General features: G+C 38.2%; 1 protein-coding gene across 1 annotated transcript in view; it reads right to left on the bottom strand.

The window, feature by feature from the left end:
• Nucleotides 1-27,961, bottom strand: part of PTPRR (protein tyrosine phosphatase receptor type R) — a 282,539-nt gene that overhangs the window by 241,802 nt on the left and 12,776 nt on the right. Inside the window, exon 2 of the mRNA XM_055395488.2 lies at nucleotides 13,638-13,933. Coding sequence (XP_055251463.2) covers nucleotides 13,638-13,933 — 296 coding nt within the window. The remainder of the gene's footprint in view (nucleotides 1-13,637; nucleotides 13,934-27,961) is intronic.

The following is a 27,961-nucleotide window of genomic DNA, read 5'->3' as shown; positions in this document are numbered from 1 at the left end:
TGCCTAGGACATAGGAGGTACTCAGTGATATTTTTTAATGAATGAATATTTCAAGGAGCAAGCATTAGGTGTTCATTCAAACCTTTTGCATGTCTGAGGATCCAGTTACCCCTACTTATTCTCATTTCCTTCCAGATACTGCATACTCTTCTCTTGTCTCCATGACTTACCTATATTATAACGGTTATGATAAATATATTGCTTTCTGTAACTGGCTGTTTTTCATAATCCAGCTTATCATAGATTTGATTTAATTAATTTTATCTTATAATTTTAAAAATTACATTTAAGTGTAAAGAGGACACCATCACCTGTCATACATGAGGAAATTTTGAAACACTTATTTGCCCATAAAAAGAAAACTGCTGATTTCTAAAAGTCTAAATTCAAAGAATTTGCATAGAGGCCCATTTCATACAAATTTTGCCATTTGTTGCTCAATACTTTCTATTTAAAATACAGATCAGCTCTAACCAACTTGATGGCTTAAAGCGCAATAAACCAACATGTTATAATAACTTGTTCTGGTTAAAGACCTAATTCTAGTTGCCAGGCTTTCAGACAGGAAAAATAGACAAATATTTAAACCGTGCAGCTTCACTAAGTCAATAATGAAAGTATGAGAAAATAAGAGGCCTTTTTGAACTACAGACACACAAACACAGAACCCCAAGATATTCAAAATAATTGAATGACATTCATAAATGCAATCCAGGAAATCTGGGATTAAGACCCTTAGCCATGATTATCTTGATGTATATCTATCTCAGGGTTCTCTTCAGCTCTCTTAGAATTTGTATTGTGTGACTGCCATTTCCAGAAAAAAAAGGGCAGACAAATCTCACAAACACGTCTTTCCTGCAGTCTTAGGAACTGCGAACATCTGTCCTAGCCCTCAAAAGTGTGTCTTTTTCTTCTTATTTCATTGAAGTTTCTGTTGCTAACTTACTGTTTTAGTTAAATGACTAAATCATATGAAAACACAGGCTAAGTTGAAAGATGTAAAGTTGATGACTTCCTCTTGGTTTATTTTTCTGGATTCATATGGTCCAAATACAGCAGATAGGTAAGGAAAGAGCAACTTGGGATATGAATACTGGCTGGATTGTACTTTCACTCTTCAGAAAGAAAATCTGGAAAAATGTATAAAGTACAAGATGAAAATGCAATGATAAATGCCTAAGGTGATATGATATTGTGATTTACAATAAGAAAAATTATTTTGGTCTTCATCCACAGTTCCTGACACCCTTACAGTTTCCTATATAAGAGCAGCAGAAACATCTTTTATTACACTAGTTTTGTCTCCAGTTCCTGAACTAATTCAAGTTATAAAGGTGAAATGGTTATATTTTGTTATTTATATAAACCATACCTGGGTTTACATTAGTGAGGTGACTTTTGTACCACTCATCTCTCCAAAGATGAAGGCAGGTTGCCAGAAGAAATAACCTCAGGGAGAGAAGGATAGAAATTTCAGTCCAATCCCCAAACCTCTGGGGCAGGGAGAGGGGCTAGGAGCTTCAGTCAATTACCTATGACCAATGAATTAGTCAATCATGCTATATAATGAAGCCTCTATAGAAACCCAAAAGAAAAGGGTTCAGAGAGATTGGTGCTTGGAGAACAGTGCACCCAGAGAGGGCAGGGAAGCTCTGCATTTCTTCCCACATACCTTGCCCTTTGTATCTTTCCAGTTGCCTTTTCGCAAGTTATATCTTTTTTTAAAAAATTTTTATTTATTTATTTTTTAAAAAACAATTTTAGGAATCTTTACTTAAAAACAACCTTATCTTAAAATGGAGTAACTTTGGTTTTATAGCAGCAAACAAAGCATAGAAGCAAAAATGCATTACAGGAGCATTAAGTTCTACATTAGGTCACAGCGTCTAATCTGAAATCACACCCATAATATAATTTTTCAGGATATCTGGGAAATAGTTATTTTCCAGGATGTCTGAACCATAGCCACTCTATTTTGACTTTTAATTGTAAAAAAAAAAAATTTTTTTTTTTTAATAGCCAAAGCAGATTTCACCATTAATGACGTCAGTGTTTTTCTAGGTATGAGAAGATGCAAGAATTGGAACTCATAAAACCTTTTTCTGAAAAGATCTAGCTATCTGAAGGCCTGTTCTGCCAGTTTTTTTTTTTTTTTCCTCAGAGCACAGAGTGCCTCATTCCTGATTTTCACCCTGAACTTCTTTCAGGGTATTCTTTCTTTCAGCAGCTTGCAATGGTCATGATGTAATCTTTGTAGAGGCAGCTGGCAAGTACCAACTTCCAGTCAGCAGGGTCCCTTCATAGCCACATATCTGACCATGTGACACCATTTCATGGCCATTGTGTCCCGCGGTGCTGGGAAGGCTCATTCCCAGGTCTAGGGAAGTGATGGGCCACTCAGTGTGCTAAAATTGGAGCAGGCCTTGCAAGTAGCAAGTCTCTGGACCACTGTCTTACTAGCCTCCTGGTCCAGGAAAATATTTCCTCTTGTTGCTTTTTCCCATACCCAGAGTCACATTATTACAATTATTGATCTCATATGGAACTGTTAGTTCAGCATTATATCACAGGATCAGTGAAGCAAGTGACATAGAAAACAATATAGCCATAGCTAGCAGTTATTAGTAAAATAAGAATTATAAGTCAAGAACTTTCATTAGATAAAGCCTGGTATACCCCAAGTCACCTGACTTCATTTGTTAAATGATTATAGTCTGGTGTTAATCTCCTGGTTGTACATTATGGAGCATCCGACCTTTATCTGAAGATTGGTTACTGAGATAAGCCTTAGAAACTAACCTAGAGTGTCCTTTTTAATAACTTAATTAAATCTTTTAGCAGTATCACATAACAAGGAACTGTCTCAGCAGTGAGTCTTAGTAAACACTGCTGCTGCTAAGTCACTTCAGTCATGTCCGACTCTGTGTGACCCCATAGACGGCAGCCCACCAGGCTCCCCCATCCCTGGGATTCTCCAGGCAAGAACACTGGAGTGGGTTGCCATTTCCTTCTCCAATGTGTGAAAGTGAAAAGTGAAAGTGAAGTCGCTCAGTCATGTCTGACTCGTAGCGACTCCATGGACTGCAGCCTACCAGGCTCCTCCGTCCATAGGATTTTCCAGGCAAGAGTACTGGAGTGGCTTGCCATTGCCTTCTCCGTAGTAAACACTAGACATTAACAAAACTAGAAACTTAATTTAACAAATTTACAAAACTTAGTATTCCGTGATTTTTCATTATGGAGGCCCTGTAGCCAGGGAGGCTTTATCCCATCAAATAAAAAAAATGAGGTTTGTCAGGGAGCTTGGAAAAGCCAAGCAGCCATCTTGGATTTCCCATAGCCCTGACTCTGTGGGATCTGATGCTTTCTCCAAGTAGAGAGTGTCTGAACTGAATTAAATTGGAGGACACCCTGCTGGTGTTGCGGAATTGCTTGGTGTGGAAAACCTGCCCTCTCCTCAGATATGGTGGCCAGAAATGTCATAACCAGAGTACTGAGAATGTGAAGAGTACAGGAGTAACAGAGAAGGAATCTTTTCCTTTGCATTTTGGTGTTAAAAGTGGGATTTACGAGACTTTCCTGGTGGTCTAGTGGTTAAGACTTTGCCTTCCACTGTGAGGTATGTGTGTTGAGGGGCTTCAATCCTTGGTTGGGGAGCTATGATTACACATGCCTCTTGGCCAAAAACCAGAACATAAGCAACAGAAGCAATATTGTAACAAACTCAATAAAAACTTTGGAAAAGGTCCACTTAAAAAAAAAAATCTAAAAAAAAAGTGGGATTTTTCATTTCAGTCCTGGTTCATGAAAACATGTGGTTTGTGTGTGGGGGAAATGGATCAAAGGGCAGGGGACAATGACCATTGATTCCCTGGTGGCCATGTGGTCACCCACAGAATGAAGCAGCAGCTGTGCTGTGCTCAGTTGCTAAAGATAAAAGTTACCAATGAGTAAGCTTCATAACATTGCTCAAGGAGACAACCTTCCAGAGACTTTTAACTCTCAGGTTTTCTTAAAACAAGAGAAAGGAACAAATTGCTTCTACCATCTGAGTTACAGGGATCATGGTGAAAGATCTAAGTCATTTGCTGAATGGGGCCAATCTCATTATTCACTGGCAAGGCCAGATGCCCAGAAAGCCCAGTTAAATTAACCATCAGCAGTTAGATTTTAAATAAAGCATTGTACAGTAAAATAAACAAACAAACACACAAATAATCATGATATATCAGTCAGTTCAGTCAGTCAGTCAGTCAGTTCAGTCAGTTCAGTCGCTCAGTCGTGTCCGACTCTCCGCGACCCCATGAATCACAGCACGCCAGGCCTCCCTGTCCATCACCAACTCCCGGAGTTCACTCAAACTCATGTCCACAGAGTCGGTGATGCCATCCAGCCATCTCATTCTCCGTCGTCCCCTTCTCCTCCCGCCCCCAACCTTTCCCAGCATCAGAGTCTTTTCCAGTGAGTCAACTCGTCGCATGAGGTGGCCAAAGTATTGCAGTTTCAGCTTTAGCATCAGTCCTTCCAATGAACATCCAGGATTGATCTCCTTTAGAATGGACTGGTTGGATCTCCTTGCAGTATAAGGGACTCTCATGAGTCTTCTCCAACACCACAGTTCAAAAGCATCGATTCTTCGGCGATCAGCTTTCTTTACAGTCCAACTCTCACATCCATACATGACCACGGGAAAAACCATTGCCTTGACTAGACGGACCTTGGTTGGCAAAGTAATGTCTCTGCTTTTTAATATACTATCAAGGTTGGTCATAACTTTCCTTCCAAGGAGTAAGCGTCTTTTAATTTCATGGCTGCAATCAGTATCTGCAGTGATTTTGGAGCCCAAAAAAATAAAGTCTGACACTGTTTCCACTGTTTTTCCATCTATTTCCCATGAAGTGATGGGACCAGATGCCATGATCTTTGTTTTCTGAATGTTGAGCTTCAAGCCAACCTTTTCACTCTCCTCTTTCTCTTTCATCAAGAGGCTTTTGAGTTCCTCTTCACTTTCTGCCATAAGGGTAGTGTCATCTGCATATCTGAGGTTATTGATATTTCTCCCAGCAATCTTGATTTCAGCTTGTGCTTCTTCCAGCCCGGGTTCCTCATGATGTACTCTGCATATAAGTTAAATAAGCAAGGTGACAATATACAACTACTGGAAAACCGAAGGGCAGTTCTTAGAGAGAGGCCTGACAATTAAATATTTGCTCAAATGAAAATATATCCTCTTTGTTCATCTGCAGATTCTATTTGTTTTTACATTACTGAAAATTTTGGGCTGAAGAAAAGAGTTTTTAGGTTTCAACACAATGAGACACAGCACTTTTCATCTTCCTCAATGAAAAGTCCTGAAATAGAATACTTTTTTAAATATTCTCTTAACAGGACATCTTTTTTTTTGTCCTGCTAACTTCATTGACTGCTTTAAATATTTCCCTTGCTTAAGATTTAAGGTCTATGGAACACATACTTTGGCCAAGTGGAAAAAAATCGATTCTATATTACAATTATATATAGAGTTCATAAAGAAAGCAGTTTCTCTTAAGATAAACTCTCAAGATTATTAAGGAGGCAGTTGAAATGGAAATAAGTACTATATTTGATATACTCAACATTTATTTCTCCTTTTGTCTTAACTTACTGAATGTATTGTGGATATACATCAATACATAAAAACTATGAAATCTATTACACAATGGAATTTTTAGCAGGCCCTGATGCTGGGAAAGATTAAGGGCAGGAGGAGAAGGGGATGACAGAGGATGAGATGGTTGGATGGCATCATCAACTCAATGGACAAGAGGTTGAGTAAGCTCTGGGAGATAGTGAAGGACAGGGAAGCCTGGCGTTCCGCAGTCCATGGAATTGCAGAGTCAGACATATCTGAGTGACTGAACAACAACAACAAAAATAATGCTGTATAGTTAATAATATGAAGATATATGATGGAATTTCATAGTTTATACAATATAAACTAAGCAAAAAAAATTGACAAAATCTTACATATCCTGATTGCATATTTGGTAAAAGAGATCTATATCCATATATATTGAAAAGATCATATAGAAGATACATATATCAAGACAATATTGTTATCTGCTAAGGATTATTTTTACTTCCTCTTTTTTCCTTCTCTATATTTCTAAATATTCTGAAATGCTATGAAAATATATTACTTCTGGAGTTAAAACAAAAACATTACTAAATATCCAATGTCCAATCAGTATGATAATTAAATCAGTTCTCTTAATACTTCCCATCATTCTAATGTTGAGTCTAAATGATCCAAAACAGACAGATGTATTGAGTGGCCCAGTGTTGAAACTTCATGTAGATGTTGCCTAAGCTTGACCTCTATCATTTCCAAAATGTGTTCCAGCATTCTCCTTGCTGCTTTAGTAGCTAGAAATGGAGAAAAGCAACAGATGGTGACAGCTGTGACTGTCAGGGTGCCAACCTCGAGAATGGAATTTCTACTTCAAGATGATTTTGCAGGGGTAGAATAATATCTGGAGAATCTAGGCACAAAGCTTTCCAAAATGCAAATGTTTGGGATTTTAAAAGAAAGGCGATTATGTAAGAAGATCTTATAGTTTAATATGAAGGCTTTTGTTTCAGAAAAGAGTAAAAAGTTAACTAAATATTTGAAGTAGACTGCAGAATTTCTTTCTAGACTTTTTAAAAATGTAATGTTACATTATAATTCATTTTATATTATTATCTGTAGAGTGGATCTTTTATCTTTTAAACTCTGGCTCCAACATGAACATCTAGCAATCAATGAACGAATTTTCAGAGTACAAAAATTAACATTATCATTAGCTTAAATAAAATGTAATTCATAAAGTCACAGTCTCTATTAGGAAAATTTACAGTACTTTTCCAAAGCAAACCAAATAATTTCCATTAAAACTGAAAGTGTTTGAGTTTTAAAGTCAGACAAATTTGAATTTTGCCTCTAGCACCTTTTATTAACTGTATAACCTGGAGAAACATTGATTTAGGGTTTTGATTTTTTTTTTTCCTGTAAATTGCCACCAATCATGAGGGCTTTTTTTTAAGGCTCAAAGATTCTTTATTGACACAGTTTCTTCCCCTTTTACGATATGTGATGCAATTTCTGCAGCAATATGGTTTTAGCATACAGTTACCTTTCCTGAAGTTTATATGTCATGTTCCTGGAAGTTTACAGGTAGAAGTACATAACAAGCAATAGCGTAATAAAAAGATTCTCCAATTTTGCTTTGAAGATTGTGGCACCCAAGCTCCAAGACAGTCTCCAGTGATTTCAAGCCCTATGCAGTTTCATCCATGAGAAGGCAGATAAGACCTAGCAACCCATTTTTTAAAAAGTTTTATTTCATTAAGAGTCACATAATATAAAACATAATATTTTAACCATATTTAACTACATTTTGGACTTCCCAGTGGCTCATTGGTAAAGAATCTGCCTGCCAATGCCGGAAATGTAGGAGACATGGGTTCGATCCCTTGTCTGGGAAGATCACGTGGAGAAGGAAATGGCAACCCACTCCAGTATTCTTGCCTGGAAAATTCCATGGACAAAGGAGCCTGGTGAGCTGCAGTCCATGGGGTTGCAAAGAGTTGGACACCACTGAGCACACACAGCACAACACAGCACTACCATATATAAAATAGATAGTCGGTAAGAAAGGCAATGCCAAAGAATGCTCAAACTACCGCACAATTGCACTCATCTCACACGCTAGTAAAGTCATGCTCAAAATTCTCCAAGCCAGGCTTCAGCAGTATGTAAACCGTGAACTCCCAGATGTTCAAGCAGGTTTTAGAAAAGGCAGAGGCACCAGAGATCAAATTGCCAACATCCGCTGGATCATGGAGAAAGCAAGAGAGTTTCAGAAAAACATCTATTTCTGCTTCATTGACTATGCCAAAGCCTTTGACTGTGTGGATCACAATAAACTGTGGAACATTCTGAAAGAGATGGGAATCCCAGACCACCTGACCTGCCTCTTGAGAAACCTGTATGCAGGTCAGGAAGCAACAGTTAGAACCGGTCATGGAACAACAGACTGGTTCCAAATAGGAAAAGGAGTGCGTCAAGGTTGTATATTGTCACCTTGCTTATTTAACTTATATGCAGAGTACATCATGAGGAACGCTGGGCTGGAAGAAGCACAAGCTGGAATCAAGATTGCTGGGAGAAATATCAATAACCTCAGATATGCAGATGACACTACCCTTATGGCAGAAAGTGAAGAGGAACTCAAAAGCCTCTTGATGAAAGTGAAAGAGGAGAGTGAAAAGGTTGGCTTGAAGCTCAACATTCAGAAAACAAAGATCATGGCATCTGGTCCCATCACTTCATGGGAAATAGATGGAAAAACAGTGGAAACAGTGTCAGACTTTGTTTTTTTGGGCTCCAAAATCACTGCAGATGCTGATTGCAGCCATGAAATTAAAAGACGCTTGCTCCTTGGAAGGAAAGTTATGACCAACCTTGATAGTATATTAAAAAGCAGAGACATTACTTTGCCGACCAAGGTCCGTCTAGTCAAGGCAATGGTTTTTCCCGTGGTCATGTATGGATGTGAGAGTTGGACTGTGAAGAAAGCTGATCGCCGAAGAATTGATGCTTTTGAACTGTGGTGTTGGAGAAGACTCTTGAGAGTCCCGTATACTGCAAGGAGATCCAACCAGTCCATTCTGGAGGAGATCAATCCTGGATGTTCATTGGAGGGACTGATGCTAAAGCTGAAACTCCAATACTTTGGCCACCTCATGAGACGAGTTGCCTCACTGGAAAAGACTCTGATGCTGGGAAAGGTTGGGGGCGGGAGGAGAAGGGGACGACGGAGAATGAGATGGCTGGATGGCATCACCGACTCTGTGGACATGAGTTTGAGTGTACTCCGGGAGTTGGTGATGGACAGGGAGGCCTGGCGTGCTGTGATTCATGGGGTCGCGGAGAGTCGGACACGACTGAGCGACTGAACTGAACTGAACTGAACTGAAAAATGTATGACTCAAGGAACTCAAACCAGGGCTCTGTAACAAACTAGAGGAGTGGGATGGGGTGGGAGGTGGGAGGGGGGTTCATGATGGAGGGGACATATGTGTATCTATGGCTGATTCATGTTGATGTATGGCAGAAACCAACACAATATTGTAAAGCAATTATCCTTCGATTAAAAATAAAGTAAAAAAAGCTCAACATTAAAAAAAAAACATGATAGAGATTTTTCTCTGAGGTTTTTTATATTCATTTTCTTTAGGAACTTGGGACTAGTGTCTCAGGACTGCATTGGAAGACACTACATTGCATTAGGCTTATGTCTTGCGTCCATTTAATATTTTGGCCTTGGTACTTACTATCAGACCCTGAATATGCTTGACACACAATAATTCATAATTTTCCCAAAGCCTGCATTTGCTTCGCACCCACTATGACCATCACTCCACTGTCTGCAATCACTTAGCCTACGCATGAATGCAGCCATCTTGGTCCCCACCGTATATGCAGTCACTATCAAGAAGTATGGGCTTCTCAGATGGCGCTAATGGTAAGGAATCTAACTGCCAACCCAAGAGACACAAGACATATGGGTTCGATCCCTGGGTCGGGAAGATCCCCTGGCAGGGGAAATAGCAACCAGCTCTAGTATTCTTGCCTGGAGAATTCCATGGACAGAGGAGCCTGACAGGCTACAGTTCACGGGGTCACAAAAGACTTGGATACCACTGAGGGACCGAGCATGCATACATGCATCAAGAAGTATACAGGCTAGAGTGGTTTTTATAAGTTCAGAACCGTCTTGGGATAAAATATCCTGGGTCCAAAAGATTGCGCTAAATCATAGTCCTCATAGGCAAAAAGTCTGAGTGTTAGGACACAGCCCAAGCACCTTAATTTAATTTTATCCTATATCAGAGTGTATTTGCTGCATGTTTGGGCTACTGTCAGTGTGACTTTAGTCATATATTTTTTGGTACAAGAATCATATTCTTGAGGACAAGTTGTAAGTTGTCATGTCCTCATTATTTCTTGAAGGCACTATCACGTCTTAATAAAAACTAAAGTGCAGATCTTCTGCTTTCACATACATTTAGATGCTATCTGGCATCTATTCTGCCTTTACTTGTTAATAGTGTCCCAATTTTTATTCAGGTAACCTCCTCTCTTGTAAACAGATGGTGGGTTTTTAGGGATGCTCTACGGGTGAGGCATATGGTTTTAGTTTGAGATAATGTGCCTTATTTTTTTACCTGGCCACAAACTGTTCAGGGATGAAGTAAGTAACTTAATTTAGTCTATAGTCTGGGTCATGGTCTGGGCGAGTGGTGAGTGAGACAAGAAGCTTCGGGATTCTAGGAATCCCACAGAGACCATCATGGGCTCCTGGAGACTCTCCATCATTTTACGTGCTCACAAAAGTCTTCCCACTGCCCCAAGAACTGCCGCTGTATCTTCTCCTTTCTCTCCTTCTCCTTTCCCTCCCTCCTCTACTTTCTTCCCTCCTTTTCTCCCCTCCTTTCTTTCCTGTTACTCGGTTCCTTTCCCTCTCCTCCCCTTTCCTGCTTCATCCCCTTCTCTTCCTCCTCAACCTATCCCTTTTCCTTCCCTCAAATCCACTCTGTAGAGTTAGCCATACTCTCACTATATAATCCCCACCCTTTTTATTCCAAAACCTTCCTATTCCCCAGTCTTCTCATACTTTGCCCAAGCTAAAACTTTATTTCACTCAGCAATCTACACTGAACTTGCTGAACTGGAAAAGTCTGCATCTTCTTCTACGCTTCCATTTTCCCTCACACCCCGAGTTCCCTCTTTCTTAATGTGGTAGCCTTGTGACCTGATGTATATTGATGGAATTCTCAGCACATGTTTGGCTAGAGCCTTTTTTTTTTTTTACTCCTACCACAGCCTTGACCTTGAGGATATTCATATTTCCTCTTTGTACAAAAATCTGAACAGCTTCTTAACTGAGCTTCTGGAACATAGTTAGCATGCTTTAGGATAAACATCCTAATTGTGCTGTTCTCTCCCTGGAATAAGTAAACTACAGATTTTCCTGATTATAAAAGAAAGAAAAAAAGGGAAAAAAAATCATTTGGGGACAAATGTTTTCTGAAATGCTTTGTGCCAACAAAGGGAATCAGGAAAATAAGAAGGATACATGCAACTTTCAAGTCCTTGTTAAATTTTTTATTTTAAAATTCATGGTCTTAAAGACGTCAGGAATAGTGAGAGAAAAAGAAACAAGTGATCTCTCCTCTGAGCTAGGAAGTCTTAAAAGTTAACTACATGTATATTTTGGAAGTTGGAAGTAGGTTTTTACGCTGTCTGAAAAAGACTGCAATAATTTTTCCCAATTCAGGAAATGAATACTCATTGATACTACTCATTTTGGTATAAATTAAGCCACAAAATAATTCTTTGGTATCACTGCAATATTTTATACACACACACACGTGTGCAAACACATACCAATTACTCCACCAAAGTCATTTAGAAGCTGACACATCTCCCTTTCACTATGTATGTTCCATTCCTAACTCTCCTTTCTGAATAGAATGAACCTTCAAATAAGGTGATAGTTGATTAAATGTTGACACTCTGCTTTTTGAGCAAGCTGAAAATTATTGATTTATTTAAAAATAACCCTACTTCCTTGGTTTTCCTAGTAAATCATCACGTGCATAAGTAATGTAAATGGATTACAGGAAACATTAGCACTAGCAATTGTTGCCAGCTACCAGAACCACAGCATGGTTAGAGTCTAGACCAAGAGAGGTTAGTGAAGGCTAATGCAGCAAAATTGCCTATTGCCTCCATGTCATCATCACCCCAAAGAAAAAGCACAGCTTCTTCATGAATCTCTAAACCACAGATGGTCTAAAAGTGAAATGACCTGCCAGAATTCCTCATTGATGCCTTTTATCCTCCATAATATTAAATTAACTCGACAGTACATGACATCAGAAGATAGAACAAACCTCTTGATCTGTAATTCATAGTGACTTTAAGAGTTGATAACGATGAGTGTATGATGGTCACTAGAGGAAATATCTCTCCCGAGTCCGAGCATTAGCACAGGCATATAGAGATACAGCAACATCATTAACATCATTTGTCTTCACTCAATAGACACAGTGCATGGCTTTTACCTTCAGAACATCTGTTACTCATGTAAATGCAGAAAATTTGTCTTGAGTTTTTCAAGCAGCAAAATGACCCACAGTTTTTTTCTTAACAACAGCTCGTATTATGTTCTCAATTTATGCTTTTTTTTTTTTTTTTTGGTTACCGACATTCTTCCCAGACATTTCCCAACCAAAACAAGAGACTCCATTTCACTTGTAGATATCTCAAATGATGGGTATTTCTAGATACTCTAAATGATGGCGGGATCATAATAAATATTAAGTGCATGCTAGTTGAAATCATCAATGAATGGATCTTTGATCCTCCATACTTAGTTGTCATATATGTGGTAGATAAGAAAGTAAAGAAAAGGAAAAAAAGCTTATTAATTTTCATTACATTAGGCTTTTAGAGAGGTTGCCAAAATGCAAACATGGTTTCATTGAATCATCTTGCCTTAAAAGTCAACATATTTGGTTATGTTTGGAGACAGAAATGCAATCAACACTCATTTAGCTACTGCCTTGTAGTTTTCATGTGAATCCTCCTATCATAATTTTAAATTTGAGAGGGACCATAGTCCAAACGCTCTGTCAACCTTAGCATAAATTTATGATACTTCCAGAAATTGGGAACCTCTGGTCTAGGTTACAAACCCTAAGAATTCAAGCAATGGATCCATTACATCACCTTGGTTAATAAAAGGTGATGCTTGTTCAGTGATATTAGGAATATTATCCATCAATTACTTCCCAACCACCTTATCTACTCCAGTTAGAAAACTCCCCTCTTTCAACATCACTTTTTCCCTTTCAGGGTCCCGACATTTCTTACCATTTGAGTCAAGTGACCAGAAGATCTTTAATAAATACTATGTATATGCATGGGTTTTCCTGGTGGCTCAGTGGTGGAATCCACCTGCCAATGCATGAGATGCAGATTTGATCCCTAAGTTGGGAAGACCCCCTGGAGAAGGAATCAGCAAACCACTCCAGTATTGCCTGGAAAATCCCATGGACAGAGGAGCATGGTGGGCTACACTCCATGGGGTCGCAAAAGAGTCAGACATGACTTAACAACTAAGCAACAACAACAACAACAATTCATATATATAAACTGAAACTCAAGCCAATCTACTTAGAGCAAATTATCACAGAAGGCAGGAGGCCTAGTGCAGGATATGATCCAAAACTGCAGGATATGAACCAATGTAAGTAAAGACTTCCTAATACAATTTTTTGTTCAAGTTATTAAGCACCTACTGTGCACCTTGCATTGGGCTGCGCAGAAAAGATATAGACAGAGTTGCTTATTTTATGGGCCTACATTCAAGAGGAAGCCAACAGATAATAATCAATTAACCAAAAGGAAACACCAGAGAATAAGAAATGCTATGGTAAATAGTCATTGAGATCCAATGATAACTCGTCACCATTAGGTTTCATTTGTTTGAAAGCAGCAACCACAGAGGAAAGCATCAGCATCAGTTAAATGCAGTACTTACCACCACAATCACATTTGCTGCTGGGACTGGGCGGTTTTCCACTTCAAGGTCTTGACCAGCCATGGCCAACAGATTGAGAGATGGGTCATATGCGGGTTTAGGAAATGCTGAATTAACAATTTGGTGGTGTTTGCCTATTTGAGCTTCAGAAGAGGAATGGTAGTTATGTTTGTGTATCTTTTGTGGAGCTATATCCAGGCTCTTCTCAATGTCTTGTGAGTGGTGATAACTGAATGCCGGCTTCCCACTCTTCTGAAGAATTGTCAAAAAGTGGTCATTATTTCTTGAAAGGCATCCTGAAAGGGGGAAGAAGCAGAAGCAAAAGTCAAAGACCTACTTCACTGAGTTGAATAGATTATCTGATAAAGAGAATTACCTGTTCTTAGAAAGCTTTAAGACTTGTGAAGGATTTAGATCAGTTACTCTCCATTTTCATCCCTACTCCATTATCCCCAATAAAGAGAACACACCTTGTGGTATGGAGGCATGTCAGAGGTTTTGGGTGCACAGAAGTGGGTATAGTTTGAAAAAGTCCTATATTTCAGATATTCTAATGCATCTTTTAGTCAGGAATTTCCTCCTTTATCTAAATGCATGGTTCTAACACCTTGTTGAGCAACTCTTCCTGGATGTCCTACCTATTCCTCAAATGACAACCCTTTATATCATATTCAAGCCTTCCTCCCTTTAATCAATAGCATTTCATACAATTCTTATTTCATACTTCTTTTATCCTGCTGATATTTTATAATCAACTCTGTGTAATTTTTAATACTTGTAGACTATTTGAAGCTGACTAAGGGAGAGTCCCTTATACTGCAAGGAGATCCAACCAGTCCATTCTAAAGGAGATCAATCCTGGGTGTTCATTGGAAGGACTGATGCTAAAGCTGAAACTGCAATACTTTGGCCACCTCATGCTATGAGTTGACTCACTGGAAAAGACTCTGATGCTGGGAAAGGTTGGGGGCGGGAGGAGAAGGGGACGACAAAGAATGAGATGGCTGGATGGCATCACCGACTCTGTGGACATGAGTTTGAGTGAACTCTGGGAGTTGGTGATGGACAGGGAGGCCTGGCGTGCTGTGATTCATGGGGTCGCAGAGAGTCGGACACGAGTGAGCGACTGAACTGAACTGAACTGAACTGAAGGGCAGAAGTCTGAGTATACTCATTGTGGTAGCAACTCCCAGTTGTATAATAATATCCATTCTCCGCTTCTTAGTAATATGGCCATCCAGATAAAGAAATACATTCTCTTTTATTTCGCCTGTTAGGTAAATATCCATTGACTTGACTAGCTCTTTTATTCTTTTTATCATTGGCCACAGAAGGAAACAGATAACATATACATGTAAGCCAAGAGAGTATCAATAGGTATCACCTAGTATCACCAATTAGCAAAGCAAACTTAAGATCTTCTATATAAGATGACAAGCAGATTGAACAGATCACAACATAGTAATGCCATCCACGTTGTGCCTAGCAATGTAGGCACCACAGATTTTCCCTCAGGATGCCTATGGCAACCATAAGCTGTAAAAATGCTGTCCCCAGAAGATGACTTCCCTCTTTTTATAAGAATTCTGGGATGCCTTGAATTCTTACCAAATATTTATAGTAGAGAAATTGCTAGTTTTTATAGCTTTTCCCCCCATCAAGCCTCTGTGACCAGCATATATTTAGAGTGCTTTCAGTAATATTGTTTTACCAATATGCTCTCAACTCTCACTTAGGGATAAGAAGACAGGTTATGTTTTTTTTGGTAAGCTCAACTGCATTCACCATGATGTAATTGGGTCCCAGTGCCTTTAGGCTTTTAGATCATTCAAATCACAATTAAATTCCATGTGAATTCTGAGACAATAATAGAAACTAGTCCTCATGTCTTCAATCCTCAGCATGCTGAATAAACTGTAACTTTTTAGCAAAAGAAATCAATTTACTATAATTCACCAACAACAGTGATGATTAGACAGTATGACCTCCCTGTTAATACTCTTGCTGTGTTTTATTAATGGAGAAAGGTGATAAAATGTTTTAGAGATATATTAACTTTCTGACCACAAATGTTTGTTTAAATTTTACTAAAAGTGATTTAATAAATTATATTGTAGTGTCCTACAGTAGGGGTCCCCAGCCTCCAGGATCTAACACCTGATGCTACAAAGTAGAGCAGATGTAACAATAACAGAAATAAAGTACACAATAAATGTAACGCACTTGAATCATCCCCAAACCACCCCCCACCAGGCCTGTCCATGGAAAACTCTCTTCCAGGAAACTGATCCCTGGTGCCAAAAAGGCTGTCCTACAGTGTTTCTATACTATAGGTGAACAGTCTTCTCCCTCTTCTGTTAGAGGACTGAGTCTGACATTGTAAAGAGTAACAGCGAAGTGGTCACCTTAAGGTTAAGAAACAGAATGGAGATACTATTTTTATCTTAACTGACTTTTTAAACATGCCTCACTTAAAGATGGTCCCTTGTTTCAGAAAACGCATACTGCACACTTGAATGAATTTAGGTTTCTCACTTGAGGGATTGGTTCTCCTACCAAAAAGAGGGATTATAATCCTATCTAACAAGACAGTGCTATAGAAATAGTGTTAATTAAAAAATTAACATGCAAAAATGATTGGAAGTCCTTGCAAGATTTGGGAAGAGAAAAAGGAAAACAAACAAACAAAAAAACATGGTAGGGGATAGTGAAGAGTTTCACTAAGAAAGAGAAGTAGCTCAGAAAATCAGAAAACGCAGATTTATGAGGAGAAAAATTAATGAAGAGCTGAGAAATTTATCTTCAATCTTTCTTTTTATATGATATCAGGCTTCCCTGATGACTCAGTGGGTAAAGAATCCACCTGCAATGCACAAGACACAGGAGATGCAGGTTTGATCCCGAGAAAGAAATGGCAACTCACTCCAGTATTCTTGCCTGAAAAATCCCACAGACAGAGGAGCCTGGCAGGCTATGGTCCAAAGGGTCGCAAAGAGTTGGACACGACTGAGTGGCTAAACACACAACATGTGATATCAATCCCCCAAAAATAGAACAGGTGAGTCCAACTAATAAGGTCTCTTGTACAAAAATAAGCCTACAGAGAAAGATGAAAAAAAAATCTAATTTTAGGTGTAATTGAAACACAACTAGAAACTCCCAGCCCTATCCAGTTGCATATGTGAAAAGACTCAGTCCTGCCTTGTCCCTGAGTAATGAGAACCAAGTTGGCATCACTATTAGGAACCCCACCAAAGACATTAGGAAAGAAAAAGTTTTTCAAAGTGTTGTGCTTAGAGCCCTACATCAAAATTACCTGGGATATGAAGACTCAGATCCCCATATCTTAGTCGAGAACTACCATAGAAGACTCTTTGGAAAGGTAGCTTACAAATCTGGATTTCTAATCAAAATGTTCTCACATTCCAACTCTGAAGTTGAGGACCACTGAGTTAGTATTTGGGATAGGTTTTATTTTTTGTCTTCAAATGTTACCTCTCTATCACCTCCTTCACTTCAACATTATGAATACATTCAGGTAAACATTTTGGAAATTTTAAGATTCAGATGCCTATTAAAGATCAAAGTGGAGATGTTGAATTAGAAATTAATAAGTGTATACTTCATGGTTGGAGAGAGACAGATTTGTGAATCATCCAGTATGGATAAAATTTAAAGCCAAGTGACTGGAGATCCCTTGAAAAGAGAAGAGTATACAGGACAGAGTTCATGGTAGAATTACAATATTTAGAGTCAAGAAGCTGAATGAAATAGAGCCAATGATGACAAATGAGAAGGAATGGTGGTAAAGAAGGAGGAAAACCAAGGAAGAGTAGTTCCTAGAAGATTAAGAAAGAAAATGTTTTAGAACCTGTATGTATTATAAAGTCTTAGAAGGAACTGAAAAATCAATCTTATAGTGATGTCTCTAGAAACTTGAATATAAATGGAAATTCCATGTGTTTCCAAGTAAGGTAAGTCCCACTGAAGACATACTTATAGACTTAAAAAAATTACCAAGCCCATAGGGATTACTGCCATGAGAGATGGTCAGAAGATGGAGAAGTGGGTAGATTCTTAACTAAGAAAGAAAAAATGAAAGAGAAAATTGAATGGGCTTCAAAATAAGTTAATTAAAACACCCAAATAGAAGAGAAAATAAGATAAGGGATTTGAAGGAAAGAGAACTGGCATGTTTCAATTTAAGTGAAAATCACAGAAATGAAAAATATTATAATTGAAGAAATGTAATACGTGGGTAAACAGTAGACTAGACACCACTGAATAGAGAATTGGTAAGTTGGAAAAGTTTAGGTAATAATTCAGAAAGCAGCACAGAGAAATTAAGAGAGGAAATAAGAAAAAGAAGGTTCCTTTGAGACTCTAAGACCCATTCCTACTGGCATTCATGCTCATTAAGAGTGAGTGAAGGTAACAATAACCCTGTATGCGAGACAGCAAAAGAGACACAGATGTACAGAACAGTCTTTTGGACTCTGTGGGAGAGGGCGAGGGTGGGACAATATGGGAGAAAGGCACTGAAACATGTAAAATATCATATGTGAAACAAAATGCCAGTACATTTTCGATGCATGATACAGGATGCTCAGGGCTGGTGCACTGGGATGACCCAGAGGGATGGGATGGGGAGGGAGGTGGGAGCGGGGTTCAGGATGGAGAACACTCATGGTGGATTCAAGTCACTGCATGGCAAAACCAATACAATATTGTAAAGTAAAAAATAAATAAATAAGAAAAAAATTATTTGAAAAAAAAGAGTGAATGAGACCTCGCTTGTGATGGGATGTCCTTTCTGTGATTTGGCTAAAGAAAGATGGCTTCTGTGCTGCTAGGAGACTCCTTTTGACTTTGATGAAGCAAGTTGTTGTAGAGGTCCACATGAAGAAGGAGGCTTCTAGCCAAAATCCAAGGAAGAACTGAGGCTCTCAGTTGCAACAACGATTAAGGAACTGAATCCTGTCAGCAATCATGTAAATAAGCTTGGAAGCAAATCTGTCCTCAGGTGAGCCTTCACCTAGGAGCCTAGCTCAGGCCAACACTTTAACTGAAACCTAATGAGAGACCTTGAGGAAGTCTCCAGTAAGCCATGGCCAAATTTCTGCCTCACAGAAACTGAGAAATACTAAATATGTATTGTTTCAATTTGCTAAATTTTATAGCAATTTGTTATGCAGTGATAGGAGACTAATGCCAACAGACTGAGTGATTTTTGAGGATAACATGGTACATTGCAAAATACCTTTAATAGCATTTAAGAAATGAAACATTAGGAAATTGAACATTTTATAAAATTTAGAGGGAAGTGATAAATGTAAAATTTATATTTCTCAGAAATCCCTCTGGTTGTACAACAAAATGGACTGGGAGGAAGCAAAAGTAAGTGCAAATGTACTGGGAAAATATTTTAGATGACAGGAGAATAGCCCAGACAGGGTGGCAGGCAGTAGGAAGACAAAGCAGAGGTGAATTCTGGAAGCCTTAAGATATGAGAATTGATGCAAAAATAAAAGGGGATAAATTCAGTAATTGAGTTAATGTTGTAGGAAAGAACTAACAGTGGATATTTAAGAATAATTCTATTTCTAGTTGGCAATTCAGCGTATAGGGGTGTCCTTTATTGAGACAGGGAGAGGTGATTCTGTAGTGCCTATAATATATAGAAACAGAAACATCTGGAAAGAAATTACATTTACATGGAACCCAGAAGAAAGTGCTGGACTAAAGATAAATACTGAAAAACCATAAGCATACTCAAGGAAAAGTGAGTGCCAGAATGATGAGACTTCCTTGTGGAATGAGAAAAACTATGAGTCTACAGCAAAGATCCAGAAGAGGCCACATTAAAGGAATGTTTGGCGTGAGAATAAGAAAAATTAGAGATTGTGGAAGTATGGAAGTCGTGGGAAGAATGTACCAAGGAATCTGTGATTGGTACTGTCCAGTGTCACTGACAGTCTGAGAGCTGAAACAACTCTGAACACTTGCATAGGATTTACTGACCTAAAATTCATCAATGGACAGCTTCAGAGCACCAGACTCAACATGGAAAAGCTCTGGGTATAGCATTAGAAATACAAAGCTAACCATCCTCCACTGTTGAGTCTTTGAACAAAAATAGTTTTTAAGGACTTAAAAGGTTAAGGAAGATTCTGAGTCTGGGTAAGATGGAGCAAACACACTCTGCCTTGTTAACTACAATAAACAGAGCTATAAAATCTAAACAAAATTCATAAAACAGTTTTCTGAGGACTCTGGGAAGTAAACGGTAGCAGAGTGATTAGGGATGAAGAATAGAATTCAAAATTGCACAACACCAGCAGTACTCCAGTACTCTTGCCTGGAAAATCCCATGGGCAGAGAAGCCTGGTGGGCTGCAGTCCATGGGGTCGCTAAGAGTTGGACACGACTGAGCGACTTCACTTTCACTTTTCACTTTCATGCATTGGAGAAGGAAATAGCAACCCACTCCAGTGTTCTTGCCTGGAGAATCCCAGGGACAGGTGAGCCTGGTGGGCTGCTGTCTATGGGGTCGTACATAGTCGGACATGACTGAAATGACTTAGCAGCAGCAGCAGTAAGTTTACCATCTCTTCCTGCCTCCAGTATTCTCTAGCCAACCCACGGTGTACACCAGAGTATAGACTAGGATAGCTCCAGGAGAAAATACAATGCCATAATTTGTGAGACGCAGTCAGAGCAGTGCTTAGAGGAAAGCTTACAGCATAAATGTTTGTATTAGAAAAGAAGAGAGGTCTCAAATCAATAATCTAAGCCTCTACTTTAGGAAACCAGAAAAAAAGAGCAAAATACATGTAAAGTATGCAGAGGAAAAGAAATTAAAAAGTTAAAATGAGAAATAATTATATTGAAAATAGGAAACAATAAAGAAATCAATTAAACAAAAGTTTATTCTTTGAAAACATCAATAAATTGATAAAGTTCTAGCAAGACTGACAAATAGAGAAGACACAGATTGCCAACACCAGATGAAAGAATATCACTACATACCCAGTGGACGTGAAAAGAATAATGAGAAAATAAATGTGTACAACTCTTTGCATCTATATTTAACAACTTAGATGAAATGACCAATTCAAACCCTAGAAAATAATGGAACTCACCCAAGACGAAATATGTTACCTAAATTGTCCTAAAATTATAAAAGAAATTCTTAAGTTTTCTTATGAAAAAGAAATCTTCAAGATCAAATGGTTTCACTGGCAAATTGAAACACTTAAAGAAAAAAATTAACTTCATTTATACATAACCTCTCCCAGAAAACAGAAGAAAAAGGAACACTCCTCAGAGCACTTTATGAGGCCAAAATTACTCTGATAAAAAAATCAGAAAAAGACCCTACTAAAAAAGAAAACTAAAGACCAAATATTGCTCATGAATATATATGTAAAAATCCTCAAGAGCATATTAGCAAATTGAATGCAGAAATATAAAGGATAATACATGACCAAGTAAGGCTTATCCTGGGAATGTAAAGCTGTTTTAATATTTAAAAAGCAATCAACCTAATCCATCATATTGACACTCTAATGAAGGAAAACCATATTATCATACCAACTGATGCAGAAAGAGCATTTGACAAAATTCATATCAACTTACAGTGAAAAAAAAATAAGCAAGCCAGAAATAGAAGGGAACTTCTTCAAACTTATAAAAGACACCTACACAAAAACTCACAGCTAACAATAGGTTTACCTTCCCTCTCTTAAGACTAGAGAACAAGACAATGACGCTCATCACTTCTATACAACACGATACTGAATGAAAGTCCTATTTATTGCCAGTAAACAAAGAAGTAAAAGGCACACATAGTGGAGAAGAAAAAATAAAAATGTTCTATTTGTGGAAAAGATGATTGTCTATGTATAAAATCCTAAGGAACTCATCAAAATTTTGATAATACAGGTGAATAGACTGTAATGTTGACCTATGAAATCAATGGCATTTCTATGAGCTAGCAATGTACACCTGAAAATTGAATTTTAAAAAATATTTACAACAGTTACAAAAAATAAAATACTTAGGTATAATTCTAACAAAATATGTACAGGATATCTACACTGAAAACTACAAAACGCTGAGAAAGTAAAACAAGAAGAACTGAATAGACATACTGTGTTCATGAATCGGAAGGCTTTATAAATGAAGATTTAATTATCCCCAATGACAATAAAAATTCAAGCAAAATTCTACACATAGATTGATTCTAAAGTAGAATAAACCATTTTAAATGAAGAATAAAGGTGACAGAATACTACTGTCCAATTCTAGGACTTATGATAAAGCTACAGTAATCAATATAGTGGAGTATTAGCAAAGAAAGAGGTAGATAAATCAATGAGAAAAAACAGAGTTCAAAAATAGATTGATGTATGGCAAAACCCACCACAATAGTGTAAAGTAATTAGTCTCCAATTAAAATAAATAAATTAATTAAAACAGATCCAGAGAAAATGTCACCATTTGATTTTTTTCATAAAGATGTAAAAACAATAAAGGGTAGTTTTTTCAAAATCATATTGGAACAATCGGACATCCATTTGTAACAAAATGAATCGCTATACAAACTTCATAGAAATGAACTTAATAAAGATCACAGATCCAAATATATAACACACAACCATAAAACTTCTAGAAGAAAATACAGGAGAAAATCTTTATAACTAGGGTTAGGCAGAAAATTCTTAGAGATGTCACCAAAATCACAATCCAAAAGAGAAAAAGAATTGATCAATTGGACTGGATTGAAACAGAAAAACTTTTGCTCTGTTTAAGACACTGTTGAGAGAATGAAACAGCAAGCTAAAGAGTGGCAAAAAGTAATTGCAAATCACATATCCAACAAGGGACTTGTAACAAGAAAAAACAAAGAACTCAAGAAATTTGACAGTAGGAAAACAAAACAAACCAATTTAAAACTAGGCTAAAGATTTGAACAGATACAAAATCAAAGATTCATGAATGGCAAAGAGGCATATGAATATTACCCCAGTAATGAAATGCATATTAAAACTGTGATATGATAACACTACATACCTCTTAGAATTGCTAAAATGAAAAATACTAACAATACTCAGATAGTAAACAAACTTTACCAGCAACTCTATGCATAATTGCTCTAAAGTGGAATCAACTCAAATGTCCTTCGATTGATGAATGGAAAGCAAACTGATACATCTATACAATGGAACATCGCTCATCAATTTAAAAAAAAATGAATTATTGATCTGTAAAACAATTTGGATTACTCTCAAAGGCATTAGGCTGAGGAAAGGAAGACAGTTGCAGAAAGTCCATTTATAGAACATTCTTGAAAGCAAAAACTAATACTGAAAAGAAAAACTAGATCAATGATTATTAGGTGATCGGTTGAGAAGCAGGGGGAGTAGAATGAAGGAGTTCTTTGGAGTGACTGAACTTTTCTGTATACAATGTGATTACATGAATCTATAGATAAGTTAAAATTCATTGCACTATACTCCAAAAAAAGGCAATAGATTATGCTATATTATGCTTTTTCACTCAATAGTGTATCAAAACATCTTTTCTCATCACTAAATGTTTATCTATCTCATTAACAAATGATTGATAAATGTACAGAAAATAACTTCAGAGTCGGGGGAGAGAAAGCTAGATTTAATTGGATTGAGGATCAAGTGGGAGATAAATGAGAAATAACATGTATAACAACTCATGCAACAAACTTCAGTGTGATAAGAGAGTAGCAGTGTATTAACAGGAAGGGAAGTAGGGTTGAGGGATTTTTTTTTTTTTCCACTATAGGAGAGGTCTGAGTACATTTAATCCTTAAATGGAAAGAGCTAGTTGAGAAGGAGTGGTTGGAAATATCACTAAAAGAAAAAACAGATGGAATAATCAATAGACTGAGCCTCCCCAGAAGACTGGAGGAGTTCGGATCCAGAGTACAGTCAGAGGGATGAGCCTTGGATTGGAGGGAGATATTTCTTCCATTATAATATGGGGATACAGGAGAGGCAGGAAGATGAAGGATGTTAATGGATTTGGCAGTTGAAGTTGAGCAAGTTTCCTTCTGACGGTTTCTATTTTTTCCGTGAAGGAGATGAAGCTATCTCATAAGAGAGAGAGGATGAAAGAGCAAAGATTGGAGATTCCAGGAGAATTGAGAAGGACTGAAAAAACTTCTTGTAAGGAATGGAAAAGAAAGTACATATGAGATGAGGAATAGGATTCCTCATCTCCACTGAGAGTTCAGTGACAATTTTTTCAATTTCTAAGGGAAAGAGCTCCCTCACAGAAAAGTGACTAGCTTGTCGAAGATACTTAACTGCATTTAAAATAAAAGTACGTTTATCATAGGAACGACATTTACAGGACAATAACCAGTCTTGATGGTCATAAAATTCCACAATTAAAATTTCATTCTGGATATGACCCTGATAATCTCTGAAGAGATCCATAACAAAGGAAAGACAAAATATGTAAAATCACAACGTGATTTTATGATTATGTATATTATGATTCATTATTTCAAATTCAACTTTAGTAACTCTGGATGCATAAGGTAGAATGGCCTCACATACACCCTCAGAATAAATCCCTGTACTGCAGCTGCTTAAATCAGTGTCAGTAATTTGGGAAAGGAACAAAGGATGAAACAGTGGTCACCAAAGAGACCTGAAAAAGTGAACAATCAAAAAAGGGCAACTTTGTTTTCTGATCATTTTGTAAAAGGACAATCATTTTTTTTCAAGGATTGCCAGCACTTTCTTCTCTAGAAAGGAGATGCAAATGGATAACATCAAGGAAGTCCCTTGGGAATTTCTACATGAGATATGACAAAGTTCTCATTTGATTTGTAAATGCCTCTCAGGAAAAGTTAAAAATACATAAGTACCAGTAAAAGTTACTTCAGTTCAGTTCAGTTCAATCGCTCAGTCGTGTCCAACTCTTTGCGACCCCATGAATCACAGCACGCCAGGCTCCCTGTCCATCACCAACTCCCGGAGTTCACTCAAACTCATGTCCATCGAGTCAGTGATGCCATCCAGCCATCTCATTCTCTGTCGTCCCCTTCTCCTCCCACCCTCAATCCCTCCCAGCATCAGAGTCTTTTCCAGTGAGTCAACTCTTCACATGAGGTGGCCAAAGTATTGGAGTTTCAGCTTTAGCATCAGTCCTTCCAATGAACACCCAGGACTGATCTCCTCCATAATGGACTGGTTGGATCTCCTTGCAGTCCAAGGGACTCTCAGGAGTCTTCTCCACCACCACAGTTCAAAAGCATCAATTCTTCGGCAATCAGCTTTCTTCACAGTCCAACTCTCACATCCATACATGACCAGGGGAAAAACCATAGCCTTGACTAGACGGACCTTGGTTGGCAAAGTAATCTCTCTGCTTTTTAATATGTTATCTAGGTTGGTCATAACTTTCCTTCCAAGGAGTAAGCGTCTTTTAATTTCCTGGCTGCAATCAGCATCTGTAGTGATTTTGGAGCCCCCAAAAATAAAGTCTGACACTGTTTCCACTCTTTCCCCATCTATTTCCCATGAAGTGATGGGACCAGATGCCATGATCTTCGTTTTCTGAATATTGAGCTTTAAGCCAACTTTTTCACTCTCCTCTTTCACTTTCATCAAGAGGCTTTTTATTATGTATGCATATATTTATACGTGCACACACTTGTTTTGTATCCTGATACTAAATAACCAATGTGATAAAAAAAGTTCATCTTCAGACCAGTAAATGAATCATAAAAAGTAAAATAATGTGTGCGTGCATCCTTAGTTACTTAGTCGTGTCTGACTCTGTGCAGCCCCATGGAGGAGCCCTCCAAATGCCTCTGTCCATGGGATTTCCCAGGCGAGAATACTGGAGTGAATTGCCATTTCCTTTTGCAGGCGATTTTCCTGATTCAGGGATAGAGACTCGTGGATACTGAGTCTCCTGCATTTCAGGTGGATTCTTTACCCACTGAGCCATTGTTTCTAAAAGATAACAATTATAAATTTTAATCAAATTATATATATATAAATTTTAAACAATCACGTGCCCTCCCATGATTACCATGATTTACCAAAAGGCCCTCCCTTTCGGTAAAAGAGCTTGTTACCAAAAGAACACTCCATTTCAGAAATGCTTTTTCGTGAAATCTAGCCTATGCCCTAGTTTCTAGGATATAAAAACATAATTCCATGAGGAAGCTCTATGTCTTCTTCTAATATTATTTCAATGCTTCAAGTGTTTGACCAGTGATAAATCTAATATATAAATAATAAAAATTTAAAAAACAACACCACAGTAACTAGTCTTATTTTTATAGAACTGCTTCTGTTTTTTTCTATGTAGGAAAGGGCCTGAATCTTACAACAATAAGGAAAGATTTTTATTAAGGCATCTTGTCAACGTTGCCTGCATGTTCTTTGATATAAACACTCCTTCATATTTCCTCAAATATCCTGTTAGAACTAATGTGGTTCCTACTCCCACTGAGAGCCCACTGTAACTACTCTGGGAGTCCCTCCATTATTCCTATTTATCTCTTCCACCCAAAGTTGAGCTGCACGACAGAAAACTCCATCTGGAAGCCACAGAAATGGACAGTCATTTCAGCAAATATCCACTGTGTGCCATGTGCCGGTGGTAAAATTATAATGAAAGGATTTCATGTTTCCTGGTTTTTGCCCAGCTTTAGTAGCCATATGTTTCATCTGATAAATTAATATTACAGAGTGAAATTCAATACAATTAGGACAGCACCCTTTGGGGCAGTGTGACTAAACAGAAGTCATAAAGAAGTGAGATTAAGACCATGGCCACTCTGCTGGAGGAAGTGAGATTTATATTGGCTCAACAGAAGCAGTCAGATGCTCCCCGGTTCCTGAAGAACTGAGTTGAAAGATGCTTGGAGGAGAGGTTGACAAGAGTGAAAGCTACTATCTCTTAAATTCTATACAGCAGTTAAGAGAAGATCTTCATTAAGATATGCCCTCTTGGGAAATGCAGAAGTGGGGAAAAATGATCGTATAGCTAGAAAGCTAAGTAACACTAGCCTCTGCAGAAATCATAGAAATTGAGTTCCATGTGCATTTATAGAGTGATAAAGCTCTAAGTATACTTGTAAAATGTAACTTTTATGCCTCATTGTTATGCAAGCATTTAAAATATTACTATTCATAAACATAGAGATTATAAACTATTATCATCTTTTCTATAGTAGAATTCTCCAAATGACTTGAAAGCTGTACTTCAATTGCAAGAAAAAGAAAAATATCTGTTTTAAGAATAATTCTCATAGTAGATTAGGAATTATATTAAAAAATAGAAAAATGAATATTAGAACATATAAAACATTACAATATTTTCATAGTAATGACACTGTGCTGTGCTGTGCTCACTCAGTCGTGTCTGACTCTTTGTGACCCCATGGACTGTAGCCCACCAGGCTCCTCTGTCCATGGGCTTTTCCAGGCAAGAATACTGGAGGGGCTTGCCATGCCCTCCTCCAGGAGATCTTCCTGACTCAGAAATCAAACCTGTGTCTCTTAAGTCTCCTGCATTGGCAGTGCTCTTTACCACTAGCAATACCTGGGAAGCCCCAGTAACGATACTACAGAGAGTAAGGAAGGAGGTCCACGGTGGTCACTTGAAGAATCTTGTCCTGGTCTCCTCTGCCTGTATTTAGGGATTTGAGGAGCACAGGGCACTTGGTAGGTCCTTCAGGTCAACACATCTAGTCCACCCTGTCCTGGTCCCTTCATCTATCACTTGAAATTAACACCACTGGTCGAAGGTACTGCTTTCTCAGAAGACACTGCTTTTTTTTTTTTTCACTGTTCTTTGAAAAAAATGAACATTTGCTAGGGAAAGACCATACAATTAACAGCTATTTTTATCAGGAGTAGATCACTGTGTCACATCTTTCCTAAAATAGCCCTAGTGGAGGAGAGACCTCTCTTGCAATGGGAAGTAAGAACACACTTTAACTGGGGTGGAGAGGAAGAGAAGGCAGGAGGTTGAGATTCAGCCTGAGCACAGAGCTCCAGAGAGTGAGCTTCAAGACGTCAAGGGGAGGGTGCGGGGAGTGGGGAAGGGGCTGCCAGCAGCAGGGGCTGATGCCTTAGGCTGAAGTATGGGAGACCCGAGGCACTTTTGCTTCAGGCTCAGGGCAGGACTGGTTTGGAGGCATGGACTCTGTACCCATGGTGAACTTATGGTCGACTCAGCAGAACTTAAAGCTAGGGGAGGTGGGCTGCCTGATCCACAGAATGCATATATGGCAACTCTGAGCTCATGAAGCCCAC

This window comes from Moschus berezovskii, chromosome 6 (assembly GCF_049115385.1).
Source record: "Moschus berezovskii isolate FMDL1 chromosome 6, NW_MosBer_1.0, whole genome shotgun sequence".
In the NCBI taxonomy this organism is placed as follows: domain Eukaryota; kingdom Metazoa; phylum Chordata; class Mammalia; order Artiodactyla; family Moschidae; genus Moschus; species Moschus berezovskii.
The sequence above is the reverse complement of the archived record's forward strand: the minus strand, read 5'-3'. Positions and strand labels throughout refer to the sequence as shown.